This window comes from Homalodisca vitripennis, chromosome 7 (assembly GCF_021130785.1).
Source record: "Homalodisca vitripennis isolate AUS2020 chromosome 7, UT_GWSS_2.1, whole genome shotgun sequence".
Taxonomy (NCBI): domain Eukaryota; kingdom Metazoa; phylum Arthropoda; class Insecta; order Hemiptera; family Cicadellidae; genus Homalodisca; species Homalodisca vitripennis.
The window spans coordinates 100,652,673-100,680,184 of record NC_060213.1 but is presented as its reverse complement, the minus strand read 5'-3'; the positions used below and the strand labels follow the sequence as shown (position 1 = coordinate 100,680,184).

The 27,512-nt window shown below is 31.8% G+C and overlaps 2 protein-coding genes across 5 annotated transcripts in view; one reads left to right on the top strand and one right to left on the bottom strand.

The window, feature by feature from the left end:
• LOC124366105 (dorsal-ventral patterning protein Sog) overlaps window positions 1–17,488 on the top strand; it is a 59,965-nt gene extending 42,477 nt beyond the window's left edge. The window contains exons 6-14 of one of the 4 annotated variants that reach the window (XM_046822363.1): window positions 143–303; window positions 1,034–1,250; window positions 2,416–2,728; window positions 3,592–3,896; window positions 4,807–5,052; window positions 10,454–10,727; window positions 12,208–12,338; window positions 12,620–12,919; window positions 13,039–17,488. In XM_046822363.1, the coding sequence (XP_046678319.1) occupies window positions 143–303; window positions 1,034–1,250; window positions 2,416–2,728; window positions 3,592–3,896; window positions 4,807–5,052; window positions 10,454–10,727; window positions 12,208–12,338; window positions 12,620–12,919; window positions 13,039–13,077 (1,986 nt within the window). In that variant the 3' untranslated portion in view covers window positions 13,078–17,488. Of the gene's footprint in view, window positions 1–142; window positions 304–1,027; window positions 1,251–2,415; window positions 2,729–3,549; window positions 3,897–4,806; window positions 5,053–10,453; window positions 10,728–12,207; window positions 12,339–12,619; window positions 12,920–13,038 lie in introns of all 4 variants that reach the window. The other 3 variants (XM_046822360.1, XM_046822361.1, XM_046822359.1) reach the window with 3 other exon arrangements.
• Window positions 17,489–20,239: 2,751 nt separating this feature from the next.
• The window catches only part of LOC124366104 (probable serine/threonine-protein kinase fhkD), a 119,634-nt gene continuing 112,361 nt past the window's right edge, over window positions 20,240–27,512 (bottom strand). The window contains exons 5-7 of the mRNA XM_046822358.1: window positions 25,897–25,945; window positions 24,053–24,232; window positions 20,240–23,086 (exon numbers count right to left, since the gene is read on the bottom strand). Of these exons, the coding sequence (XP_046678314.1) occupies window positions 21,148–23,086; window positions 24,053–24,232; window positions 25,897–25,945 (2,168 nt within the window). The 3' untranslated portion in view covers window positions 20,240–21,147. The remainder of the gene's footprint in view (window positions 23,087–24,052; window positions 24,233–25,896; window positions 25,946–27,512) is intronic.

Sequence of the window (27,512 nt, the reverse complement as noted above, 5' to 3'; positions counted from 1 at the left end):
TTGTAAGGTTGATTTGTGTCTGAATGGAATTAAAGATTAGTTGATATTTATTATTCAATTGAAGATGCACACTGTTGTGTAGTTCTATATCAGTGAATTACTGATGAAGACTTTATCCTCTCTTATCTTGGTATGTTTGCAGGTGCTGACACCATACAGCAAGTACCAGAATGACACAGAAAAGGTATGTGGCGTATGGCGCCGTATACCGAGGGAGTACCGTCGATTGATTCGGGAGGAACGCCTGCAGGTGACACTCTTGTGGGAGCGAGCTGAGCTGGCCATCACAGGACAACTTTACAGGTGAGGTGGTCAATTCGGTTTAGTAAATGAACTGGTGAATGAGTACGACATTACTCAAAAGTAATTTTGTCTCATTTGCTACATAACTATTTTTGCAACTATCCTACTTGCAGCATAGAAACAGTCAAGCTAGATTACAAACGGTATATCATTATTTTTAAATAACAGTGATACATTTAATTTAATTTTGATCTCATCTATCACTGAGTAAAACAATGTTAAATCTAGTTTTCTCATCAAAGCAGTTATTGAAGAGCGTGCCCATATAATGGGTCAATAACAATTGATAATGGAGAGTTAACAGTTTCTACTCTTGTAATCCACTAGATTGATCAAACTCTTTGTTCAGCATCCATGAAAACTTACGCCCTATGGTTAAAAAAATCCATACTTAGATCTTTGCAATTTTTTTAAACCAATCAATATCTCCTATATTCTTTTAAATGATTATATCAGTTCCAATAAATATAGTAAATTTTACTTCATATTTATCTACTTCTGTCTGAACTTGAAAATTGAGAATTAGTACTTTTATTTCCAAGTTAGTTTTGGTTGATATTTTCGTTTTATCCATAATCCAATACTTTATACTACTTATATATTAAGATAAATAATTTTCCTATCACAAAACAGATAGCCACAAATTATTTTTACTCTTTTGATGTTTTGTGGGCAAGTGGAACCTTTAACATCAACTTTGCGTAACAACAAGATTTTCTCCAAGTCACAGGTTTCGCACGTTGGCTACGGAGTTGTACAGTGCGTTGCTGGAAGGACCCCGTCCCAACGTTGCGGGGACGGCCATAGTCTCTGTCTCCACACAAGCTCCCTCCATCCACCTTACACTTATCTTTACGGGGATCTTCGGACCTGAGGATATGTCTGACACTCCGGTCACTGTCAGACTCCAGTCTACCTCTGGCAAGGAAAGGGTCGTCCTAGAGGAGGTACCGTAATCATTCTTCAATCAATTTAGATCTAAATGGGGTTTTAGGTGAAAATTGTTATGAACAAAATGAGTGAATAAATCTGCTGAAATGGACAAGCACAATATATAAGCACTTTAAAATACTCTTATCCTGAAATAAATTCTTTAAAATATTTTTGAAGATAACTTAATAATACAATAAATTATTCTATCTTACTACAATGTGTGTTCCCATTTTTAGGTATATATTACTCTTGCAACTTAAATCCTATATTTTTATGCATAATAAATTCTAGTCACTAAAAAACAATTCATTTCTATAATTTCAGAAATCTTGATTCATGTTCATCAAGGTGTTAGAGAATAAGAATACAGTTACAACATAATATTTGTGTATTATATTAGTAATGATACCAATAATTTATAACAATAAATTATTCTTAGCATTTCCATATTGTTTATTAGGAAATTATCAGAATAAAAGTAAAATAACCTAATTAAGAGTACAGAAAAGTGTATTAAAATTTAATAGTAAAACTAAATAATCAAATAAAACTTTGTCTCAGAAAACTTTTAATAACATGTTTCCTCTAAATGAATTAATTCAAATTTCAATACATTTGTTAATTAACTAGTGACATTGATGACCAACACAATTGCTCATTCATAGTTCAGTATGTCAGATTCAAATTGAAATGTACGAGTATAAACTGGCTTTCTATGGGATCAATAGGGATAGAATTTTTTATTTGATTTCTATCATTCTAATAAACAGTAACTGTTACAAAAATTATCATTTGGTATTTTTTACCTTTTTGCTATTTTTCTATTCAATCTCTTGACTGACAGTTAATTCTCTTTATACAAGAAATTCATTAATTTTATCGATTTCATTATTTACTTGTACTGGCAGATTGGCTCTTATCTCAATGTCGCTTGAAATCCCGCTTAAGGTTGAACAGGTCTAACCTCAATTTTGACACCTGGACTATTATTTGTAGGCCATATCCTTTCAACTATAAGGGTGTTGCTAGAGAATACTTATAATATTCTTTGTTTTTCCTTTTAATTTCTTATTCTACTTATAATTATCCTAATGCCTTCATGAATCACTTGTTATTTCTGTTAAAATGTTACACTTTTAGAAATAAACCCAGAATTTTATGTTTGTCTTGAAATTTTAGATGGCAAGAGTGGAGAAACCATCATCAGACATAAATGTGATCGAGGTAAGGTCAGCTGTGAGCAATGCAGACCTCAACCAGATGTCAAAGCAGCGGCTGTCTGTAACACTGAGCACCAAGGCAGGTCAGAGCATGTCAGGTCTTGTGCGAACACGAACTACCTGCGAGCTCTTCCATACCCCACTCTCATCCCCTCCTGACAATAATGATAAGAAGACCTCTGGGATGGCGTGGATGTACATTGACAAGAACGGAGCACTAAAGTATCATGTACGCCTTAACGGAATTGCACAACCAGACATGCTTGGTCTTGGTAAGTATTTTTTTTTCTGAATATACAAAACTATAAAATTTATACATGATAAAATGTTTATTATTACGGTATTTTCATAAATGCTTCAAATTATGAAAGTATACTTCAATGTATAAAAATAATTAGACCTCTTCTTCTAGTCTATTAGAATAGTCAGGAATTTTCAAATTCTCTGTTGTCACACAATAAAATTATTCTTTTGGTAGCATAGTCATTAGTTCACTCAATGACAAACGAGCTATTTCAAAGTTTATTATGTTTAGGTACCATTTATAAGTATGCAAAGATAAAAATAAAACATTTAGAAAATAAAACAATCTCTCTCCTATTATCATTTCAACTAATGTTTCATGCACAGGCGAACACATTCCATAACTGCTAATCATACTTCTTTACTACCAGCAGTTTTATGAACACAAACTTTTACAAACAAGGCCATGGGACAAAAAAAATTAAGTGTGTTTTTTATATTGGGGACAATTTTTGTCACATAAAAATTATTATATACAATATTTTACAGTTTTTTCTATTTTAATTTCTTTTCTACTCTTCTTTTATAATTCTCCTACTGACCGATGCTTACATTTTGCTGCTCTGGGCAGTTATCCCTTCATCTAATTGACATGCTACCAAAAGTGTATTGGTAAACTGAAATAAAAATATTACAAAGAAAATTGTATGGCATACTTTACTGTCTTTTCTCATCTTAGTGACAAAAAACTCCAACCATGCCAAATCCGCAAAGGCAAACTTTCTGAATGCATTTGTCATTTACCTCATGTAATATCTTTTAACATTGGCTATCTGAATGTAAATTGCAGATTTAGTAATTTCTCCCGAAACTAAAACTCCATTGTCTGCAGTCGTGGAACGACGGTTGCTCGAACTGGAGGACTTGACTCCGACATTTCACAATGGCTGGGCGAACGGAACGATAGACCAGATCAACACACGCCACCTTGAACAGTTATATGATGGAGAGTTGGCTATCAATGTGGCAACAACGGCAACACGAAGCCTCGTCCGAGGGAGACTAACACCTCGGCCTGTAGCGGATGCGAGGGATGCTCCAGCACCTTCGTTACTGTTAGAGACAGAACAGGCGGCTGGTGATATTGTGGGGATGATTTGGGCAGCTGTGGATAATGAGTGTAATCTGCACTATGAGGTTTGTTGCATTATTTTCACATAGAACAGTTGTTGTCCTTTTATTTAACATGTACATATAATAGGTTTTGGATCAAAAAGGATTTTCACCTAAAATTCTATGGCTCAAATAAATATCTTTGTACAAGTGCACACTCATTTAATGTTTATTTTTTTTAATATCGGCCTAATATTGTCTTTCAATTCGAAAATATTAACTTTATAATTTGGTAATAATTGGAATTAAATTTATATAGTAGTAATTTGAAAGGGAAAACAACAAAACGAGATTTTGGACATTTACCATTGTTTGTTACAAAAATAGGTACAAGGATGGCAAAATTCCAAAATCCTTTTCAAATCATATATCATCAATAGTAAGCGTTAAACAAAGAAATGAAATAACATAAGCTAAACAATTACAAAATTTATACAAACAATTTTTTATTTGAGTTCAGACTTCTACATTGATTGTGGCTGTTATGATACACACAATCTTTTTCTCAATATATTAAAAACTCATACAAAAGGAAAGCAAATGTATGATTATTTAATATATTAATTATAAATCATACAATTCCTCAATGCACTGTTAATATTTTAGAAAATGTTGCCTTTAGTTGACCACTTTGTAGATTATATATGTACAATATTACAGAATAACTTCACAAATGTATTAATGGACCATTTGACCTAGTCATTGTTTTGTTAAGTTTGAGGCACATTTAGTAAACAGATAACATCAAAATGCGTGATGATGTGAATTAACAAGTTATATGGTTAAATAAAATATATAATGTTTAGTCTCATTATAAATAACTTCACAAAATGTATTAAACAATCTTTCAAAAAGTTACCAGTTTAGAAAATGACCACATTTATCTTCTGTTCAAAGTGGATTTTACCATCTCTCAACCAATTTCATTGTTCAGGTGATCCTGTCTGGTGCTAAACTAGATGATCGCACAATGGGCCTATACCTGGAGGATGTTCCCCTAATTGCTCCTGGAGCCCCGATCACTCGTCGTCTCCTAGAAGAGTTCAATGGTAACAATGTTGAAGGCTTTGTGCTCGGCTTGACACCCACAGAGCTCACAAGACTTGACACCGGCGTCGTCCACTTCAACATTAAAGATCTTCACACATCAAAATCACTTTTGAGAGCACATTGGAAACAGGTAATTTTTACTGTCAACAATACCATTTACACACCCATGCTAACAGATTTATTCATTTCACACAGTCTGACAGTGTGTTAACGATGCTCTTACAATGATGCTCTTATAACCTAGAATGAGAAAATTTGCTTTGTTTTCTTTTTTGCTGTTTTGGACTATGGAAGATAAAGACTTAATAAGTAACTTTATCTAAAACTGTAAAACTTTACTTTATAAATTCACTAGCACTTACTCATGGATTCACACACCAGTGGCGGATTTAGAGGAAGGTCACAGGGGTCATGATTCCTTTCCAAATATTTTTCAAACATATTTAGTTTCCAAAGAGTGTTTAAGAGGAGTATTTTTTTAATTTTCCGAGGAAGAGTCCCCAAAGCCCTCAATCCATACAGGAATTCCATAACCCACAGATACCTCAATTGTGATCCCCACTCCTCAAACTTTATGCTAAATCCACCCGTGACACATGCACATTCCTGCTGAATAACAGGAACATCATAGGAGTATCCTTTTTAAATGGCATACAAATCATCCAGAGAGTAATTGTGGCTGAAATTTAATCTCCTGAATAACTGGTGTTTAAGTTTGGGACAGTGTTTTGGTGCATGTACAATTGGAGGAATTTAGCTGTGCTCGTAGGGCCCAGATACTACACTCTCAACAAATAAACGCTATCTGTGTGGCGGGTTGCGTTTACGTGCTAGCCGCTGAGATGAAGGCGCAACAATCTCTTTAACGACTTTAAACTCACGATTTTGATTTGCAGATAAAATTGACAAATACATTATTTTCAAAAACACTTTAAAAAACACTATAACAACTGAAAAACAAGGATAAGTCCTATTATTCCTATTATTTGGTTTTCTCTTACTACTTAATTCCACCACAATCAGCACTGTTACAAAACAGACTGATTTTAGCGAATTTGATGAGTTATTTGTGCAAATACGATTCCTGAAAGGAGGGTTTTACCCATGAGTCACAGGAAATGTTTTTGGGACGCAGCACATAATGTTACCCCGCCACCCCCCGCCTATCACCACACACTCAAGGTCATGGGCACAGCTAAAGTCCTCGAACTGTAAGTCAGAGAGTGAAACAGTTTTTATAAATACCACCTAAATATAAACAGAATTTATATGCAACATTTTGTGTATTTGATATAGCTTCAATTATTTCAGTAGCGTTTGTACTATTTTAGAGCAGTAAGGAGGACCCTTATTAATTAATATTTGTATATTAATTATTTGTTATCAATTTGTTAATGATCTATCTCTTCTTGGTTTTATTTGCCAAAGCTTTGGTATTAATTATTTTTGCTTTTTGTTATTACTTTGATTTTTTTGTAATCTCTTACTTTCCATATGTGAATTACTGGGTTGTTTTTTTTTTTTTTTTTTGTTGCCTGTTGGTTGATGATAGCTATTAGCCTTAATATTCTAGCCATCTATTTGCTATTTGTTATAAAATTTAAAATGGTGTATTGCTGGAGGTATACAAAATAAATAAACCTTAAAGTTAAAGTCCGTAGCTTTCTTATAATATGCACTCAGTATGATGTAATATGATGGAGTCCTACCATATTTTTGAAACTGAAGCATATATACACAAAATAAGTAATATTTCAGTTACTTTTCAGTTTCCATGGTTAAGAGGATCAGAGGTTAAGCAAAATTGAGAGTGACTCTTATTTACTATTTTGTACTTGTATGAGCACTTCTGGGTTGAATCAATTATATTTTCTACGGTAAATTTGAGTTTGATTTTGTATGCCTAAAGTGCAAGCCTACTTTACAGGGCATCCGGCAGTAGATTTGTACCCTCAATATTCGTTTTCTGAAGGTATATATTAATCTGATACAGTACAGTGTATACTCTTACTTCCCAATCTATGTTCGCTATATCATCCTATTTCCTTGATTCAGTTAAAGACTTTTATAAATATTTAAATACTTAATCAGTATTGTATCTCTCATCATATAAAAACTAACTCATCTCACTACAACTCATGTTACATACAAAACATTGCATTTAGTGAATAGTGTATTACTTTAATTAAAAGCACCTACTTCTGCACTAGCATTCTACTTTAGCAAAAAATCTTTAGTTTCTGTCCGTATTTCACTATTCAGTAGACCTAAATTGGTGCTAAATCTGTTTTTTTGTTTGACAAATGGGCTGTGAGATAATTTGGATACAAAGACAAACTCTTCAAACTGTTCAGGTTTTCAGAAATAATATATATGTCTACTTTGTCACCCAAATATTTTCTTGTATCTATGAATATCTGTAAACCTGATACAGTATAGTATATCCTCCCGCTTCCACATCCCTTTTCACTATATCATCCTATTAACTTAGTTTAGAAATTATACCAATTTTTATATAAATAATTAGTATCTTAAGTCTCATTTGTCAAAAATGTTCTCTCTACGATTTTCTGTCATTTGCTTATAGTGTCTGGAGTATTACTTTGTGGTAATACCTTAAATTGTAGTCATGGAGGAAATTGTTCATTGGATACTACAAACCCGGTTTCTTCCTTTTTTTGTTTGTTTGTGCTCTTTTTTTTTTTGCTTCAGGTACTATAATTATGACATCCCATAGGTCAAAGGAAACCAATTTGGAATTCCCTACATGTACAGTTTCACAATTTTATTAAAAATAAGTTCATTTCAATAAAAAGCCATTACTATTTGCATCATCAAGAGGTTGTATTCTTTTTGTCAACACTCTCAATGCATATTGATATTTGTGCCCTTCTAGATACAAATTTCTCTTCTTCAGAGGAAAAAAAACTATGTGCTATCTAACTACGATAACAAAATAAAAGTTCTTATCTTAACCTTATAAACTATGCAACTAACTAACTTGTACTGCTTGTTTAATATTTCATTATCAACACACATCTGATGCACAATCTGACATCCCTGTATCAGACAGTAAATAATTATCTGCCTTCTTTGTTTGCTATCTGCAGATAACTAGTTATAACTGTCTTGGAAATTTCCAGTAGCATTGCTTCCATTCCTCAAATAGAGTTGTAAGTATTGTCTATAAGGATTAGCTGTTAGGTGTTGGGGTTATTGAAAACGGTGATAGTAAAGTCTAATTAATAGTGCAATTATTAAGTAACAGTACTGCCTGATACTTTGTTACTATTTGCCTTTAAAGAGTGAACTGAAGTGGTGAAAGGTGAAATTGGTCCCCAATACTCGGATATGCTACTGCTTACCAGCAAAACACTAAGTTAACACAGTGAACAGTGTAATCATTCATAAAAATAAATTACATTTCTCTGAATAGTTCTTTAAACTTCAACCTATTATTAAAAATAACTGTTATCCTCCTAAGTTCTAATGAGAATTATTGCTCTGGCAATGAGAAATTAAACTGTACAGAACAATACTAACGCACAGACGTATATTTATAAATTTAACATACTTATTTCTGTAATAAATTTATATTATTACAGGATTAATTTTTTATGTATCCAGATACTTTTTGGTTTTTTATATATTTAAATGGCTATTGAGAACAACTCTCAACCGTTCTGTATCTCATCATTTAAAATTCTAAAGTTACACACTTAAAAACAAACGCAACGCATTTCGATACACACTACTTACATTTCTAATGAGACATCTCCCATACAATTTTACCATAAAAAGAATTAATTAGGTTTCATGTTTAACTTATTGTTGGGTCAAAGTCAGTGTTTTTTCACTGTAGTCATCTTTCCCTTGAATCAATAATAAGTTAAAATGACATCTTATAATATCACATGACATCTTAAAAACAAACTATTAATCAATTAAACTCATAAATAAAGCAAAAACGTAGCAATAAAAAATTTTTGGGGGTCCAGACCACTGATTTCTTCCCGTAGTGGACAGAGAAAATAAGGCCCCATTTTGTTCCTTAAAAAGTTCTTGACTCATTTCTTTGTTGAGAATGGTCTTTCAGCAGTACATGTCAGTAATACTGAATCATTTTTAAAATGATAATAATCATTTACTAAAAAAGTAATTGAAAATTTGAGGAGAGGGTCCGCATTTCTTGGACCCCTTGCTGGCCACGTCCTTGAAATAAAGTAAACTATTGTTGTGGGTTGCTTTATGTTCTGTTCATTGTCACAGTTCTGCCCAATTCTTTTACAGTGAGATATCACTATTTGGATCTAATGATCTCAGTTTTTTGGGTGAAATTTCAATATTGGTTGTAGGTCTTGTACAATTTTATATAAAGTAGGACTCTGTATTTCACTGCCCACAGTTAGTTATCAGTTCCGAGCTAAAAAAATTGCATGTAGTGTGTGTTTATTTGTTCTTATCTTGGCATGTGTTAGTGTTTTCCTTGTGTGCTGTGTTGTGTTTTCAGAGTGGTGAAATAGAAAAGGAGAAATGTTTCCTTCAATTACTCCTGTGTAATAATAAAAACACTCTGCAATTGTTTAAATTGTAGACATATTGCTAACTTATTTCACTATGCAACTCAGTACAGTTTTATGGATTATATTTTTTAACTTTTTGTGTTGTACTGAAATAATATTTTTGTCTATAAACTTCAGCATTATTCTATGATTTATGCTTTGAATTAAGATAATGACTGGATGCACAAAGTAGAGTATTTTATTAGGAACCAATAAAACTTAAATCATCCTTTTGATATATACTGCTTTTTGACACAATTTAATGATTCTCTTTAAAACCTGGGAACCTGATGTGATGAGTCACTATTATTTATTTTGCTGCATGACTAAGGGTATTGCTTGGTTCATCACCATAAAAAGCTGTTCATCACTAACATTTTCACTAATTTATCTAATTCCATAATTTAAAAAGCATGATTTAGGGGGTGTTTAACACCTTCACTGCTGAGTGTGTCCAATCAGTCTCATACTACCACTGTAAGGCATCTGTCACAGTCTGTATGTTCAATGTCAGGTCTTGTACAGTGTATTAATACTCTAAAAAAACTTAATTCCTGACAACTTATAATGATGTTTTGTACCATGTCTGAATATAAAGTAAATTTTTATATATTCATAAAGACAAATAACCTATGGAACTTGTTTAGCAAATCATTAATGTTTCAGATTGTCTTTCAAAACTTTTAGTATATTTGTATACTATGAATATGTTTTATTGGTCCCCCGTTTTATAACCATGTTCAAAATGTTTTAAGGGAGACAAAATTTCAAAGAATTAATCATTGTGTTCAGAATGAATGTTAGATAATTGTATTGTAGTTCTCTTAGTTGTCATTAATTATCAGTCAATCGTAAATATGGTAATAATTGCATGAACTCCCTGACTCTTTCATCTATGTATTCATCTACAAAGGATTTGGATCATTCCCTTTAAAAATAATAGTGTGTTAAAAAAAATGTGTTTTCTAGGTATTTATTCCGCCGTCGTGTCTTCCCCACTACTCCGACAACAATGTGCCGCCCGTCAACAACATCAACAGTGATGCCAACATCCCAGAGCAGACAACATGTTTTCACAGTGAGTCGTTCCATGATGAGGGTACACAGTGGCCCAGCCGCTCTGAGCCCTGCACCATGTGTAACTGCCACCACGGCAGAGTGAAATGTGACCCAGTCATATGCCCCCCTTTGCCATGTACCAACCCGATACAACCCAGCGGCCAGTGCTGCCCTACTTGTGACAGTTAGTATTTTGAATTTGTAACTTTACGTTTAAGCAATATGTATTTTGTGTTTTTCATGCACAAAAAATGAACTGACCTGTAACGATTTGATCGAAATAGAATTTCATTTTTTGGAAGTATGATAAGTTATGGTTACTATATTATGTTATATCTAGAGTTGAGCAAAGTTTGTGAATGAATGTGAGCAGTTAAGGGTAAAGTTGTTACTCTGAAGACAATGATTATCTGAATCGATTGAAAGGAATTTTTTTTAATAGAGATGTGAAAAAAAATCTTCAAAAACACCGCCATTGTAAATACTCCGCCGCCCATCTTACGGCAGATAACAATGGACGGTAGTGTGGAGATTTTTACCCACTAAAAAAACACTCCTCTCCCCTCTCCCCGTAGATGGATTGGTTTGAAAAAAATTTAAAAAAATTCAAAAAACATTAAAAAAGAATTAAAATAATAACAAAATACCAATAGCTTATACAAATATTTATTAACTAACATTAAATTTAGGACGAGAAAAATATGATAACACCAAATTTCCACATAAGTTAATGAGAAATAAGTAGATTTCTAAGCATTGAGGGATATCTTGGTAAACGTTATAACACGAAAAGATCTGTTCTGTAGGCTGTTAAGATGCAAAATCCATAATAAAAGGGCTCAATTACATATATAATCTTAAATAGGTCCCAGTAAGGTACTCATTCAAGGGAGAGAAAAAAAGATTAAGAAAAAGTGGAATATAATCCAGTTCAGTTTTTAATGGGTAGAATAATAGGCTTTTTATGAAGTTTGCAATAAATAATAATTTTTATCAACAAAAACTGATCAATCCTAGATTTAAAGTTTATACATTGTGATTCAGTATACTTTATTTATTATATTTGTTTTACAAATATGTTAAGTTGAAATTTTTATTATAGCTAGTTTTGAAATTTAATATGAAGTAGTCAATCGTGTTTTATAACAACATAAGAACATTAACCACAACTGCCTAACCTGGAAACTACTATTGACAAATTGTAAAATGCTTATACTGTTTGACACCAATTCAGATCTTGATGATCTTGTATTAAGTTCTATCAATAAAATCAATATATACTAGAGGATTTAAATTTAACCATTTTTTCATAAGTTTATTGACAATTTTATCTACTCATCTCTAATTTCAAGACTGACCTTATCCTAGTTGCCTCAGCTTCTTTTCCCAACATATTCTTGATCATCCAAAAATTATATTAATCCTGTTCAAGTGTTCTAACTATAAGGATGGCATGCATTCAGATCATTAATAACTTTAGTAGTTCTCTTTAGTTGAAGTCCTATACTATTTATCTCCTTGATTTAAAAATATATGAAAATGTGTGAGGGTAAAATTTACTTTGTTTTAGAACTTACCAGAACACGTGTTACTGATTTTTTGTATCACTAAACGTTGGCAAATGTTCGGAAAATCCTGTTTCCTTACCAGAGTATATGTTACAGATTCCACATTTGACTCGAGCAACATCTCACAAGGCTGTTATCTTGCTGGTCAGCTATACTCACCTGGCAGCACGTGGCATCCCTACTTGCCTCCTAATGGCTTTGACACCTGTGCCATTTGCAGCTGCAATGTGAGTAGTTTTGGCAATAAATATTGTACATTTTTTCCATTTGGCAACAAAAAGACTAGTAAAAGTTACTGATATAAGATCCATAAATAGCTAAAACCAGAGGAGATTAAGCTCAGAAGTAAATATTATGTTGATATTAATCATCGTTTACTAATAAAAGCCATTGTGGTGCATTAAATTGTCATTTGTTTGTAAGATGAACAACACTAATGGTAAGAATAATCCTTGTGGAACACCATAGGTCATTAGGAGTGGCCACACTAATCCAATACTGTTTACAGAGCTCAACACTGAATGTACGGTGTACGAGGACTGTGTGTCCACCACTGGAATGTGACGAAACATTGGCGGTGCGACGAGTGGGCTGCTGCAAGACATGTCCTGCGGCTACATCCTCTGGAGTGCCAGGGGACCCCAACTGGCTTGGGGATCAGCAGGTTTCTGTGGTTCGCACCAAAGCCGAGGTACTAGCAGCTGGTGGCTGTACATATCCGGTGGGAAGGCTGTTTGAAAACGGAGAAGAGTGGCACCCTCGGGTATTCTCACATGGGGAAGTAAAATCCGTCAAGTGTCATTGCAAGGTTTGTTTAATTGTACCATACATTATAATCAATAATATACTTGTCATTCTTTTCCTTTCAAATTTTCATATTTGTTTTGTTTTTGAAGTCATTTAAATATTTTTATTTAAACATTGCAGGATGGCACAGTGAAATGTGAACGAAGGCGGCATCACTGAACTAGATTACAAGTCAAAATTCGTTGAGTCGTATCACCGCCCATTGCTCTGCGCAGTGTTACCAACTGTTGCGTCCGTCACTTCAGTACTAAACAGTACTGTCAAAGCTTCCAACTAGATGTAACAACTTAGCAGATAAATATTGTAAATCTAGTAATAGAACGTATAAGACTGATGCATATTTTATACTAACAAATAAACTAAGTTATTATTACTCTACTGACATTCTGGTTAGAAACTCGCAAAATCACTGGATTCTGTCACTAAACGCATCTACAGTACCTTCTACGAGTTAGGTTAAGTTGATAGTTTAGTGAAAATGTTACAATCTGTGCTGCATCTGTGTTTCAAAGTTCCCGGTAAATTGTTCCCCGGTTGATAGCTCAAATCATGTTACTAGTTTTATAATCTTTTCTTACGAATTTCCTTTATTAGTGGGTGATTAATTTTTCACATAGCCTCATATAACTGAGTGCACATGCAGGAATAAAATAACATGTTTAAATACGTTTCTAAATTTGTAATTAATAAATATTCTTCTGTACTAAAATTGAGTTCCTATTTATTAATTATTACTTAACATACAATATGTAAAACCATAATTTATCCTCTAGGAATATATGTCTTGAATATCTATAAATTTGATTTGTATAAGTAAAAAACACACAGTGTGACTAACATGTCTATTAAAACATGTATATGTTAGATAAAATAGACCTTAACAATTAAAGAAACATAAGTTAATACACTAGGGTAATATCTTTGAGTCTGGCTATACTGAAGTTAATCATCCAGTAACACAAAAAATAAATAAAAAAATGACATATCAAAAATAATTAAGTGTTATTACTTAGTGTAAAAGTAGTTCATAGAATTTGATTCATTATCATATATTTGTGTTTGCAATAAACTATATAGTTAATCCGTCTAGAATTCTGACTTTATTGAATGATTCTGGTACGATAAAATTACATAATAAATATTAATAAAGATGAAATATTGTTTTATTTTCAGTTCAAGATACAATAATGGCCATTGGTGTCAGCTCGTCTTTATAGGCAAAACTGAGGAATTTGCCTATATATATATATATTGCCCAAACACGTAGATATCTAAAACAGGCACTTTAATGAGAGTGCAAAATTTGTTTTCTTCTAGGGTACCAAAAACTGTAGAGCTAGATGTGATAGCTATTTTTAAAAAGACACTAACTATTCAAATAAATATATGTATAAACATAGTGGAATGAGAAAAATTAAGTGAGTCTGATACAGTTTAATTAATTCGCAAACAAAATTCAAGCAATAATTATATCAATATCTATTGTAGAGTTTTGAGGAGTACTAAAACATTCATAGATGGTGCTTAATAGCATTTTTTTATCAAAAAAGTACTCATACATAATTTGAAATATTGTGAATTAGATCAAGTCATAATTCTAGACGGGTTGTAACATTAAAAATGAGTACCGTACAATAAAAGGATTTTTAAAAATTAACTGTAATTTTAAGTTTTAACACAGATACTGCGAAAGAGAAGTTCCTATTGGAGAGGTTTCACAATTTACAGGTGGAGCAAAAATTAAATGAAATCATTCCCCTCCACTGTAATTCTAGAAGTAATTAATTGATGTCTCAGTTTTTCTCACCTCATTTATAACTCGTCTATTTAGAAGCTTATGTTTGTGTAAATACTGCTATATTCTGTTCGCATTAACAAATCTGTATTTAATATATTTAATATATGTATGTCTCATCGTATATTGTTTTGTCGTGTTGTATATAGTATGTTAAGTTGCTGTGTTCATGTGCCTTGTTGTTAGAGCTGTTTTTATATGGAGAATAGAACGTGTTAAGTTACCAAATTGTTGGGAAAGTATGTTATTACAGAAGTGTGGAAATTTCTCAAAGGAATTGTTTTTTTTATTTGTAGCGATAACTAATATACCTCAATGCTGGTAGCTGTTAGTATTTACTATTTATTCTTTACATTGTATGCAGTCAGTTAACAGTTAACTATACAAATGCTATAAATAGGCTTTTGTGCATGTATATTTTACAAAGTATATTTAAATATGTGAAGGTTAAAAGCGTAATACATCAAGTTTTGAATTTCCAAACGTATATACTTGTTGAGTACTAAAAAAAGGTTTTGGTTAAGTTTTGGTTTAGTTTTAAAGTTTCTTTGCAGGACCATTGAAAGTATTATATTATTATATAAAAAAACATTTTTAAGGCAGGTCCAGATTTGTTTTGAAAGCTATGACTATATTTTGAATCTTTATACATGTTTTGATCATTTTCCTTATTCTCAAATTCATCTTGTTAGTTAGTTACCTAATAGCTTACTACAATAAAAGTAATAAGCACATTCAGTGCACCAACACAATAACTGTTGACTTGTTTCTGTCATGGAATAAAACTATGTACATATTCAGTGATTTGAAAATTAATGTACTTTAATAGAAATCCGCAACACCAAATATGATTACAATGCTACATGTACTTTATGTGTGGCTAAAAATTGTAAACTTGACGTGCAGCTGCCGGCCGAACAGAAATAGTTTGATGCTCATATTATTTGCTGAAGACTTCTTTTGTACAGTATTTTAAAGTTGGTTGGAAAATGTGCATGTGACTTTAATTTGGAAGTGATTCTACGTTAATTCTGTGGTTGTTTTGTCTCATCTAGGAACTAGCACGCTCGCAAAGAATATGTCTACTTTCCAGCCTAGGCTGTAATTTACTCTCCAGCTATGTTTGTCTATAAATTAAACTTATCTATTACATATTTTCTTGATCTCATTTAAACTCATTTCTTCAATAATTTGTCTACGTCAAGTGAGGATGTATTGCAATACACTAATACACCAAGAATTATCTAATCTCAAACATATCAGCTTAACTAGGCTATTATAATTTTAATTTCTGAAGACTATTTAAAAAGTATAATGAAAATACAAATATTTAATATTTAATTCTAATGTTCAAGATGGGTTAGAGCTAAAAACAATTGGTTTTAAGAAGCAGAAGAATGGATAAAATAATGAAAAAAAATTTCAATTCCTATTTTGTGTTCAACTAATATAGAAAACTAAAATTAACATAAATATACACAAAAGAACTCTCGTTACTAAAAAAATAGTATATAACAGTAGACAGACAGCTGTTGTAATTTATTGAGTAATTGTTCTAAATAAAAACATTACAAGTTATAGAATTTTAGTTTATATGTAAAAAATTCAGCTTGACAGAGTAATGAAAAATGGTCCAATTTAAGTAATGTGGTTTTGTGTTATGGCAATAGATACAGATTTCAAATTGAAAAATGATAAATTTTAATTGAAAATCAAACATTTTTCATATATTATAACACATTAGCAAAGAAGAAGGTCCTTAGCTAGAAAACTTAAATGATTAATTTATGATGATTATTGCTTTGTACACAACATTATTGAATGTATCCTGTATGCAGTAAGTTAAATAATGCATATCTAAAAATAAAAAAAGTAAAATCTTGAAAATAGATTATCTTGGTACATACATACATGTCTACAGAAGTAAAATATCTTTTGATTGTGCGTGATTCTTGTCATTCCTCCTCATTGTTCTCTTGGAAATATGGCTGAGTCGGCATAACTGTATTGATCATAGTGAATGATATTTTACTTCTGAGTGAATGATCAGAAAAATAGGTTTTATAAGAGGTCTCCAAGAAATTCATGTTAAACATAATTGTTATGGTTTTGGAAATGAATTCAGATGAGATCAAGGAAACATTTATCACTTTTTAAAACGTTTGATTAAAAAGCATTTGAACACAATATGTTAATTGATATTACCTGAATGAAACTAGTTGTTATAGGTATAATATTTATAATACATTACTTTGGTATTAATTATAAATTTGATGTTTTGATAGAAGCTGAATTGTCACAAATAAACAGTAAAATATATGTTATAAGTAAGTTAAAACATTTTGTTAAAACTGGCATATTATGGATAAATGTACACTGATAATTATTTCCAGACAAGATACTTAAACTAATTATTCTGATTTTAAGTATTTCGCACCTAATTAAAAAAAAAAAAAAAATACTGAAGGTGGTTTTAAATCATGCTTTTTTAACTACACTCAGTCTTCTGGTGTATTGTAGAAATGATATTATTAGAAAAATACTCAATCATTCATGCCTCTCCACTTATGTACTTAGAGAAATGGACAGAAATAACTCGTCCTTCAAGAGTCCCTCGTTGTATATATTAAGAAGTAAGTTACTAGAAATCTCTATTTTTCTGTACGATTGTTGATGATAGGTAATTCCTCATCCAGTATTACTGTTTGTAAGATTTGTGAGATGTGTTCTTTTTTGTAATGAACTTCGTTGAAAATAAATAAGTAACAAAGAAAACTGTTGTTCTCTTTAATTAGCCAAAACCCCAATGCAACATATCTTCACATGGTTGTAAACTTTCTGGTTGACTGCCCGTAGATCCTGGTGAGTTTGGACTTTCAAATAACTCGGAGTACTTTACAAAAGTAAAATAGCAGTAAAGCAGTACTACTATTTGAATCAGACATTAAGAAACTATAAAAATGTGGCAATGGACTCCTCCTCTCAAAGTTATAATAATAATTTAATTTAATTATAACAATTATTATCACCTAATAATAATAATAATTATTATTAAGTGATACATGATGAACAGCATGAAGTCTAGACTGGAGATGATGAACCCAAGCATACATGAAACACAGTAGTATACTTTTTTTGTATAACAATGCAAAAAGTCCTAATAATTAAATCCATGCAAATGATTGTTTTGTCAACAATAACTTTTAAGCAAATTAATATAGTTTACTTAGAACATGAATGAGCTTATGGATTTAATCCTGTCTTTGAAGGGGAAATACTTTTGTATTTTTTATTCATACTTTCAAAGACAATACAACCTCTTAGTGTATCCTCTAAGTAGTGTATAATAAACACTAGTATAACGATATTCACTATAACCCTACCCTTATCAATATTCAACTATTGAACTGTTATGATATAAAGTTCTAAACTGTGTTCTGAAAGATTTTTAAAGCTGGTTTATTTTTAATTTTGAATACTGTATTATTTAAAATATTATAAATGTTATTCTTGTAAGCCTGTATGTAACATCTCATCCAAAATTATTTAATACTTCTGAAAATATTTGTGGAAATATAAAAACAAAAATATATGTCTTTTATTAGCATACCCAGTAAGTTATATTATGGAAATTTAGTTTTGGGTGGCACATAGAGATAATTCAATAACATTTTAGGGGATAGTTCAGTGACATGTGTAAGCATCAATGTGTCAAGCTAAAGTTAGTTGTTAGTTAATATGATATACAGTAGTATTATTAAGTTGGTATTAGTGACTGGATTTGCCATATATGACTTATAAACATTCATACTGCGATTAAAATTCCTGCATTGAGTGGATGGCACACTACTGATAGGTCCGACTATCGGGATCGGTTCCAGAAGTACAGAGTTAAATACGATAACATAGGCTTTTTGAAGGGATTACAGTATTATGGAGATTTGTTAACATTATATATATTATAACATCTGAATTACGATGTTTCTAGTCGAGAACTGCTATGTGCTTCCCTTTAGGTAACAGACCCTAAAACAGAAGGTTAAGCATGCAAGAAATATGAAAATAAAAATACAGTAATGATACTCCAAAGCGAGTCCATTACCAAAGGCAGAAAAAAAGTGAATAAAAGAAAAATCACATCATGGCTGGAATATGTGATGCATGAACAGTATTTGTAGTTCATGATAATCGCACATATCCATAATACAGTTGTCTTGAAACATCCATTGTCAACTATTAATCTTAAAATACTATGAATTTTATTATACTAATGAATCAGTATAGCAATTTACATCTCAGAATGAAAACCTCATAAATATTTTGGGTGCCTACTAGTTATTATGTGAATTAAAGGTAGGACTTTGTTACAATTAGGTTTTCTCAATTAGCAATAAAATTATTAGTTTTAGTATTTGAATAGGATGGCAGTTTCAAGGATTATGTGGGAACATGTATTTTCTCTTCTTATCTCAGGCGTGGAAATCAGTTAATTAATTAGTAAAGTAACACCATGTAACCCATAATTTTACACCCTTATTATACAGTTGTTACACTTGTGAAGTATCGATTGATAGAGGCAAGTCAGAGTAAAAATGCACAAAAATGTGTCTAGAGTTCAGCTGTTTTTTTTTTTTTTAATTTCTTAAGACTTTTTAGACTCACTTTAATCCAACTGAACTTGAAATGTTTTTAAATTGAGTTAAAAAGAATGAATGGTAACCGATGCAAGGCTGGGATAATATCAACTATGAATCTCTGAGAATGTCACAATTTGTTTATGAGGATAATTTGAAACCTTCCTTGACTTTTAGTAATTCTGTTTGCACTGAACAGTTAGTGGATTATGTTAGTGTTAATACAATAAACACTACAGCTATAGAACAAAAAGTTTGTACTCATCAAGGTATGTTGAATAATGGCTATGTTGAAGTTGGTGATCGACCTTTTTCTTATAGTGAGTACAAAAACATATACACCTCAGAATTGTTAGAATAATCAGGTTCAATTATGCTTCAATTACACTTTTCCAGTAATCAACGAATTAAACTTTAACACTATAGCAAGCAAGGAATTTGTTCAGATTTCCTACATATCACTGATGGGTTTCGACAAACAGAAGGCGGTGACTGGATGAAGGCCTCATAGACTCACTCGATCAATTTAGTTAGACCAGTAAGTGCTACTGATATAATAAATGCTTTGCTGAATGAAGAGCTTAAGAAGAATGATGACATTTTTCAGAAAATTCAAATAGTTTTATAACAATTTTACTACTGAGAATCTAGGTCATTAACTGCATTTTCAGAAAAAAAATTCTTTATTCTTTTCATCTGCATCATACAGACTTTGCGTAGTAATTGTATTTCATATTGACTCCATTTTCTGTTCCAACTACGCTGATTGAGGAATTCTGTGACGCCTTAATGCAGTCACAGCCTTTTGCTTGTCAAAACTCGTTAGTGATTTGACATGTTAAGGGATGATGGCTCTAGTTATAAGACCATGAAAGAAGTAAGAAAAACAACATTAGTTATTGGAAACTTTATTTGTCTCTTGACAGAGCTTTCTTTACAGACAACTCTTTTTACATTTGTACAAGACAACGCATCACGATCTAGACATATGGATATTTTGAACAATATCATAAGACTAATTCAATGAGCAATAAATAAATAAATAAAATAAATATTAATTAGACTTAAATAATAATTTATTTGCTTGTTTAAGTGTTTGAAGGTTATGTTTTGAGTTCAAAATGGTAGTATTTTTGTATTGAGTTATTGAATGAAATCACGGGTATTTACATTGAAAAATAAATTGTCTTTTAAGAAACTTACACTATACATGTCATAATGCACAACAAAACATTACATTAGATTTATAATACATAATTTCCTCATGTCTTTACACAAAATACAATGGAATGCTAACTTATTTGTAAACACTAAAGCCCTCTCAAACATTTTGAATAGGGTGGTAGCAAAGTATCACCTTTTTAGGTGTAAGCTTATACAAAACTAAGGGTCTGTGCAAAATTTGTGTGGGCCATTCATGTTATATGACTAGAACCCACACTTAGCACAAAATTGTCCATTGTCTTAGTTTATTTGGCACTAGAAAAGCTACTAAAGGTCAAGACAGACAATTCTTTATTAGAACACGTCAACTTCTTGAAAGCGGAACTCTTTACTAGTCTCCGTAGAGCTTGATCAACGTCATCTCATTCTAGAAATAATAAAGAACTGACAGAAATTTCTTTGAACACAATTGAGATAAATGTTACAAACAAAAATGACACTTTGTAGATCCAATGAATTGAGCAAATCACAATCACAATAATATCACTTATAAAAAGAGAAATGCAGAATATAGTCCTAATAATCTTTACCAAAAAAGTCAATAGCTGCATTTTCATTTTTTAAGTGATTATTGCATTAGTAAAACGGTTTCATTATTGGACTTGACTTCCTCCTGGTTTTAGAGTCCGTGTGGATGACGGGGCCTCTTGGGCTGCAAAAGGACTTTCTGTTTGGCCTTGGTGTAGTGTGAGATGATTTGTCGGATGTTCTAGATGAGCCAGCGGTTGAGTTGAGTGCTCTTCCCCATGTATCTACTGACTGGTCACCATCACTTGAGGCAATGCCTGAAGATCTATTACTACGGGGTTTCCTTTCATTAGGCGATAGTTCTTCCATTGATGTTGTTACATTACTGGATGCACCACTAGATTTAAAACTAGCTTCACTAGAGATGGAGCTGGAGCGCACAAAATTCCTGGGAAGGTTGTCACTTGATAGTCGGCACTTCTCTTTGGATTCACTCTTCTCCACTTTGTACTTGAGAGGGACTGACTTTACAACATCGATTGATAGAGATTTAACAATTTTGTCAGGTGATTTTGAATCAGTAAGAGAATTTTCACAAATTAGATTTTCTGATAGAGTAAGTGGTCCTGAAGGTGTATTTGATTCTATATTATCTTTAGTTTCTTCTGTAATCTCTTCTATTCTTTTTGGTGCTGGTCTCATTGTTGGCTTCTTTCTGGCAGTTCGTTTTGTACACCTGGAAGCTATGTCAATATTTGGGATAAAGAGTCTCAGAGCATTAGGGCCGGTGGGGAATTTCTTATTTGGAACCCTCTCAATCAGTGGAGGTATTTTCGTTTCCACGTTCTCTGCATTCATGGTTACTTCAAGGGAGCATTTTGTGACTATTTCTTGATGAAGGTTGTAAGCAGAAATTAACTGAGCTACAGTGTACCTTGGCTCATCTTCTTCAGTTGAGATATCACCTGTAATTCTTTCTAGACTGCCAGCGTCTTCGTCAGATATTTCAGAACACGAAGTACTCGTACCTTCAGTCAACGATAACGAATCAAGATTAGCTTCTGGGGACTGAGGATCATCATCAGATTGAAGAATTGACAACTGCTTGGTAAACAGAGGTGGTGGTCTGTGCTTTTCTTTCTTCTCATGAGTAATTTCATCTTCTTTTTTAACTTCTATGAATTCACCCGTTTCATGATTATCAACTGCTACATTTTCTTTATTACAGTCTTCATTTTTTGAAGAATCGTTTTTTGGTTCATTATTGATGTTGTTATTACACATAAAAGTCAAAACAGACTGAAGTGGTTGGACTTCTGGTGGTATGGCTAAATCTTGTTTTGAACTTTTCTCTGTTTCCGAACAAGTAGTTGCACTATTGGAAGTTTCCTTATCTAGTTGCTCTTTAGATGCTTTCTCAGGGTTAGTCTTATCCTTCTCATTCAAACTGGATGTTGAAGAACAGTTTGAATTTCTTTCTTTGATCTCTCCCGCCAAAGTTGAAAAATCAGTTGTAGTAGCTCTGGTGAGCTTCTTCAAAATTCCACGCAATGGTGAAGATTCAGGTACACTAAAATCAGAGTTAAGAGCCCCAACAGTTTTGCACAGGTTGAGAACTTCATGTGACTTTGATAGACTTCTCAGCCCATACAATTTCTCTCTAGATCTGTGGAGATTCTGTGCCATCATAGACTGTTGATCAGACATAAGCAGACGTTCTCGGGATTTGGAGACCAAGGACATCTGACTCTCACACATCCTGCGGGTCTTGTTGTAGCGAGACATTAGTGTGGACTTTCTCAAATTCTCTTGCGGGAGATCTTTGGATCGGGAGATCACTTTTTCAAAAAGAGCCTCTCTGGATTTGGACAGGTACTTGCGGAGGTTCTTCTGGTTGGTGGACGGAGGGCAGGATGAACAGCCGACTCTCCGAGCAGGATCTGGAGAAGAGATGGTGTCTGGTCTTGGTGAAGTCTTGGTCCCATTGGGTTTGCGGTTGGACGCTAACCATCTGTGCCTCAGGCACTCTCGGGCAGTCATTCGGCTCCTTAAACCATAATTTTTAATATAAAAAACAATAACAGAAGTTGTCTTAACATAAGTGCATCAAATAAATGATTGTGTATTGGGTAACAATTTTAATATTATAATTCACTGTACCAAGCTCAAGAGATAATACATGCATTACTGATTGGTTGTTACAGGCAAGCTGCTGTTGTCCTGCCATTTCATCACAGACTGACAACAACATCACATCTAACAAGCACAAAAACAAATGAACTTTGCGGAGCCTTATTTTTGAATGATAGTATAGTCTATGTGGCATGTACACCTGCCTTCTTATTCTTAGCATGCTTTCCTGCCACTCTCAATTTCTTGGGCTCATAAAAGAACTACATTTTACAATTTATTTTAGCTCAGAAACATACGATTCATGAGGTTATAAAATATTGAATCTTGTAAAAGTATGCCTTTAAAATATGATATTTACATTTAAAAACCATGTTGTTGCATTAATATGACATTCATAGGACCTTTTAAAATGACATCTAAGATGTTATGTTTTAGTGTATGGCAACAAACTTTGAAGATATAGGGAGAAAGATTAACATTAACTTTAAAATCCATTGACAAAGACACGTTTTCTGTGCCCATTAACAATTTTATTATACTTCAATATTTTAGTTTATATCAAATGCACAAAATTTAATATTAAAATTGAGCAATTAGCCCCACAGAAAACATAAAACAAAAGTATCCTTTGAATGCAGTTCATAGGGCCATCCTGTGGGCATACCTATAAACTACCATTTATAGCAAACATCATAACACTAGCAAATTCTTTATGCAGGTCTGAGAACTAACCTTAGTGAGGCACCTAAATTTGGATTTGAAATTTGGAGTTTGGATGAGCTTGGTTTTTAATTTAGAAAAATTAATGAATTACCTATCTAAAATTATTACCTATATACCTATTTAAATTACATTAACCATGTTTGACAAGAGATCTTACTTTGGATCTCTGACAAGTAATCTCTTGATGAAGTCCTTTGCATCATCAGAAATGTCCTCGAAGAGCTCATCAGGAAAGTCCAGAGCTGCCTGGGAGATGTTGAGGAAAGTCTCCTGGTCTGTCTCTCCACCAAAAGGTGAGAATCCGGTGAGTAGAACATATGTCGTCACACCCAAAGACCTACACGAAGCACAAAGTTATATTTAGATGAGTTATACACAAGTCTGATTTGTGTATTTTTCTCATATTAAATTTTAAACTGACACAAGTGAAAGAATAAATTAAATTGTTATGTATAAAATATTTTGAAACATTTTTCAGTAAAGGATGTACCATCAATGCAACTACTCCTTGTGATCCATTATTGGAAGTGGAACAAACACTTTAAATTCAATCTGGAAAGCTTAAATTTCATTACTTGTTGATGTATCCAAAAGTAAGAACTCAATATATTGCAAAATTAATAAGCCAAATTGAAAACTAGACTGTACAGGGAGTATGGGGGAGGTTATTATTTGAAAATTCTGAGTTGGAGATGCTTCCTAGTTAAATTTTGGATACACCAAAAGTAGGTCCCATTAGGTTAAAAACTTCTTTGTGACTTTATATTCTTATATAAATTTGTTTCAAAATTAGCAGGAAGAGATGGCATTTGGATGATTTTTGACAGTGGTTTTAGCAGAGATAATACAGATCTAGACTGCTTTTCATACCTGTATATAAAAGACGTAGTTAGCTTACCATTATCAAACTTGTAAAGTATTTTAAATGTTTGGAGTATAGTATGACTTTTCACAGTGCTTCCACTTTTGAAACAAAACATTCGATGAGATTTGTTTTATTATAATGATTAAGGAAAAAATACTAATATGCACATACTTTTAATGGCTAAAATTTTATCAGAGTTGATCATATTTAGTTTTGTATGAAAGTTTTAAAATTTTAATATTGATAAATTTTATTATTAAGTTTCTAAGCCTATTCAAGGTTTTCCAACTATATCACTGAACCCCAGAGGATCAAAAGCCTAGTCTGAGGTTTATATAAAATCCCTCTCTGAACACAAAACTTTAAATTTAATTCCAGCCTCGTTTATTTTCAATACAATTACAACTATAATGACGAAGTACAGAATAAGTAATACCACATTCACTTTCATAATTACATAATACTTGAGTGTATCAGCCAAAACTTTGAACGCAGCCAGGAAAACATTTTGGGGGAGTCTAGACAACTGATATTTTCCCGTAGTGGACAAAGAGTAAAGCCCCATTTTATTTCTTAAATAGTTCTTCAACGTATCTTTGTTGAGAATGATCTTTCAACAGTACATATCAGTAAGTCAGAATTATTTAAATAATAATAATCATTTACTAAAAAAGTAATTGAAAATTTAGGAGGGAAGACCCGGATCCCTTGGACTCCCTCACAGGATACGTCCTTGATATACTTGTACAAATAATGTTAGACCATCATTTTCCATTCCACTCCCATTATTACCTTTTTTATTTTTTGAGTACAATACACATATCATCGTCTAGTGCGAAGTGTTAAGGTAGATAATTTTTCACATCATCAGATACAAAAACAAACGTTATAAAATATACTGTGACTGTAAATTGAGATATTTTTAGAAATGTTCTGAGTTGGTGCTTTCCAACTTATTGAATCTATTTTCATCTTGGTGTTCACAGTTTGGTTGTACATTAATAATGAGGAGAATTCTAGTTTGATAAGGAAAAAATTTATTGTTGTGTTATGGGAGAGCCACTATGCCACTATCTTTGGTAATGTTAACTTATTGACTTTTTCCTTATGAAAAAGTTATAGTCTAGATTTCTTACCACATATCAGCTGCAAGTGTTATTGGTTCATAGTGCAGGATCTCTGGTGCTGAAACATAGAACAGATTTTTTTTGAGAAAATTATCCATTTCAGGACGTATTTTAATTATAAAGTGTACATCCCAAGCAATAGTTTTAAAGTCAGTAGTGTTAGTTCTAAAAAGTTTGTAGAAAATAGCATTTTGTTACTTAACAAATGAAAAAACTTTAAAATTCAGTTATAGTGAAATAACCTTGAGCTTTTCTCCTTAAGAACTATGTTAAACTTCAAACTACATTACGGCCTTATTTTTTGGTTGTCTCATTTTAAAGATATGGTTAAAACAATTTTAGTTTTTCTAGTAATGTGCCTACTTTTTGAGTAGGTATTTAATTGATTAAGATAAACAGTTTGAGCGTTTTTATTCTGAATAACCAATAAAAATATCTAAGTATCTAAAAGAATGCTTGGGTGTGTATTAAGTATATTTTAAAGATATTGTTAAAACAATTTGAGTTTTTCTAGTAATGTGCCTACTTTTTGAGTAGGTATTTAATTGATTAAGATAAACAGTTTGAGCGTTTTTATTCTGAATAACCAATAAAAATATCTAAGTATCTAAAAGAATGCTTGGGTGTGTATTAAGTATATTTTAAAGATATTGTTAAAACAATTTTAGTTTTTCTAGTAATGTGCCTACTTTTTGAGTATTTAAATGATTAAGATAAACAGTTTGAGCGTTTTTATTCTGAATAACCAATAAAAATATCTAAGTATCTAAAAGAATGCTTGGGTGTGTATTAAGTATATTTTAAAGATATGGTTAAAACAATTTTAGTTTTTCTAGTAATGTGCCTGCGTTTTGAGTATTTAAATGATTAAGATAAACAGTTTGAGCGTTTTTATTCTGAATAACCAATAAAAATATCTAAGTATCTAAAAGAATGCTTGGGTGTGTATTAAGTATATTTTAAAGATATTGTTAAAACAATTTGAGTTTTTCTAGTAATGTGCCTGCTTTTTGAGTATTTAAATGATTAAGATAAACAGTTTGAGCGTTTTTATTCTGAATAACCAATAAAAATATCTAAGTATCTAAAAGAATGCTTGGGTGTGTATTAAGTATATTTTAAAGATATTGTTAAAACAATTTTAGTTTTTCTAGTAATGTGCCTACTTTTTGAGTATTTAATTGATTAAGATAAACAGTTTGAGCGTTTTTATTCTGAATAACCAATAAAAATATCTAAGTATCTAAAAGAATGCTTGGGTGTGTATTAAGTATATTTTTAAAGATATGGTTAAAACAATTTTAGTTTTTCTAGTAATGTGCCTATTTTTTGAGTATTTAAATGATTAAAATAAACAGTTTGAGCGTTTTTATTCTGAATAACCAATAAAAATATCTAAGTATCTAAAAGAATGCTTGGGTGTGTATTAAGTATATTTTAAAGATATGGTTAAAAAAATTTTAGTTTTTCTAGTAATGTGCCTACTTTTTGAGTATTTAAATGATTAAGATAAACAGTTTGAGCGTTTTTATTCTGAATAACCAATAAAAATATCTAAGTATCTAAAAGAATGCTTGGGTGTGTATTAAGTATATTTTAAAGATATGGTTAAAACAATTTTAGTT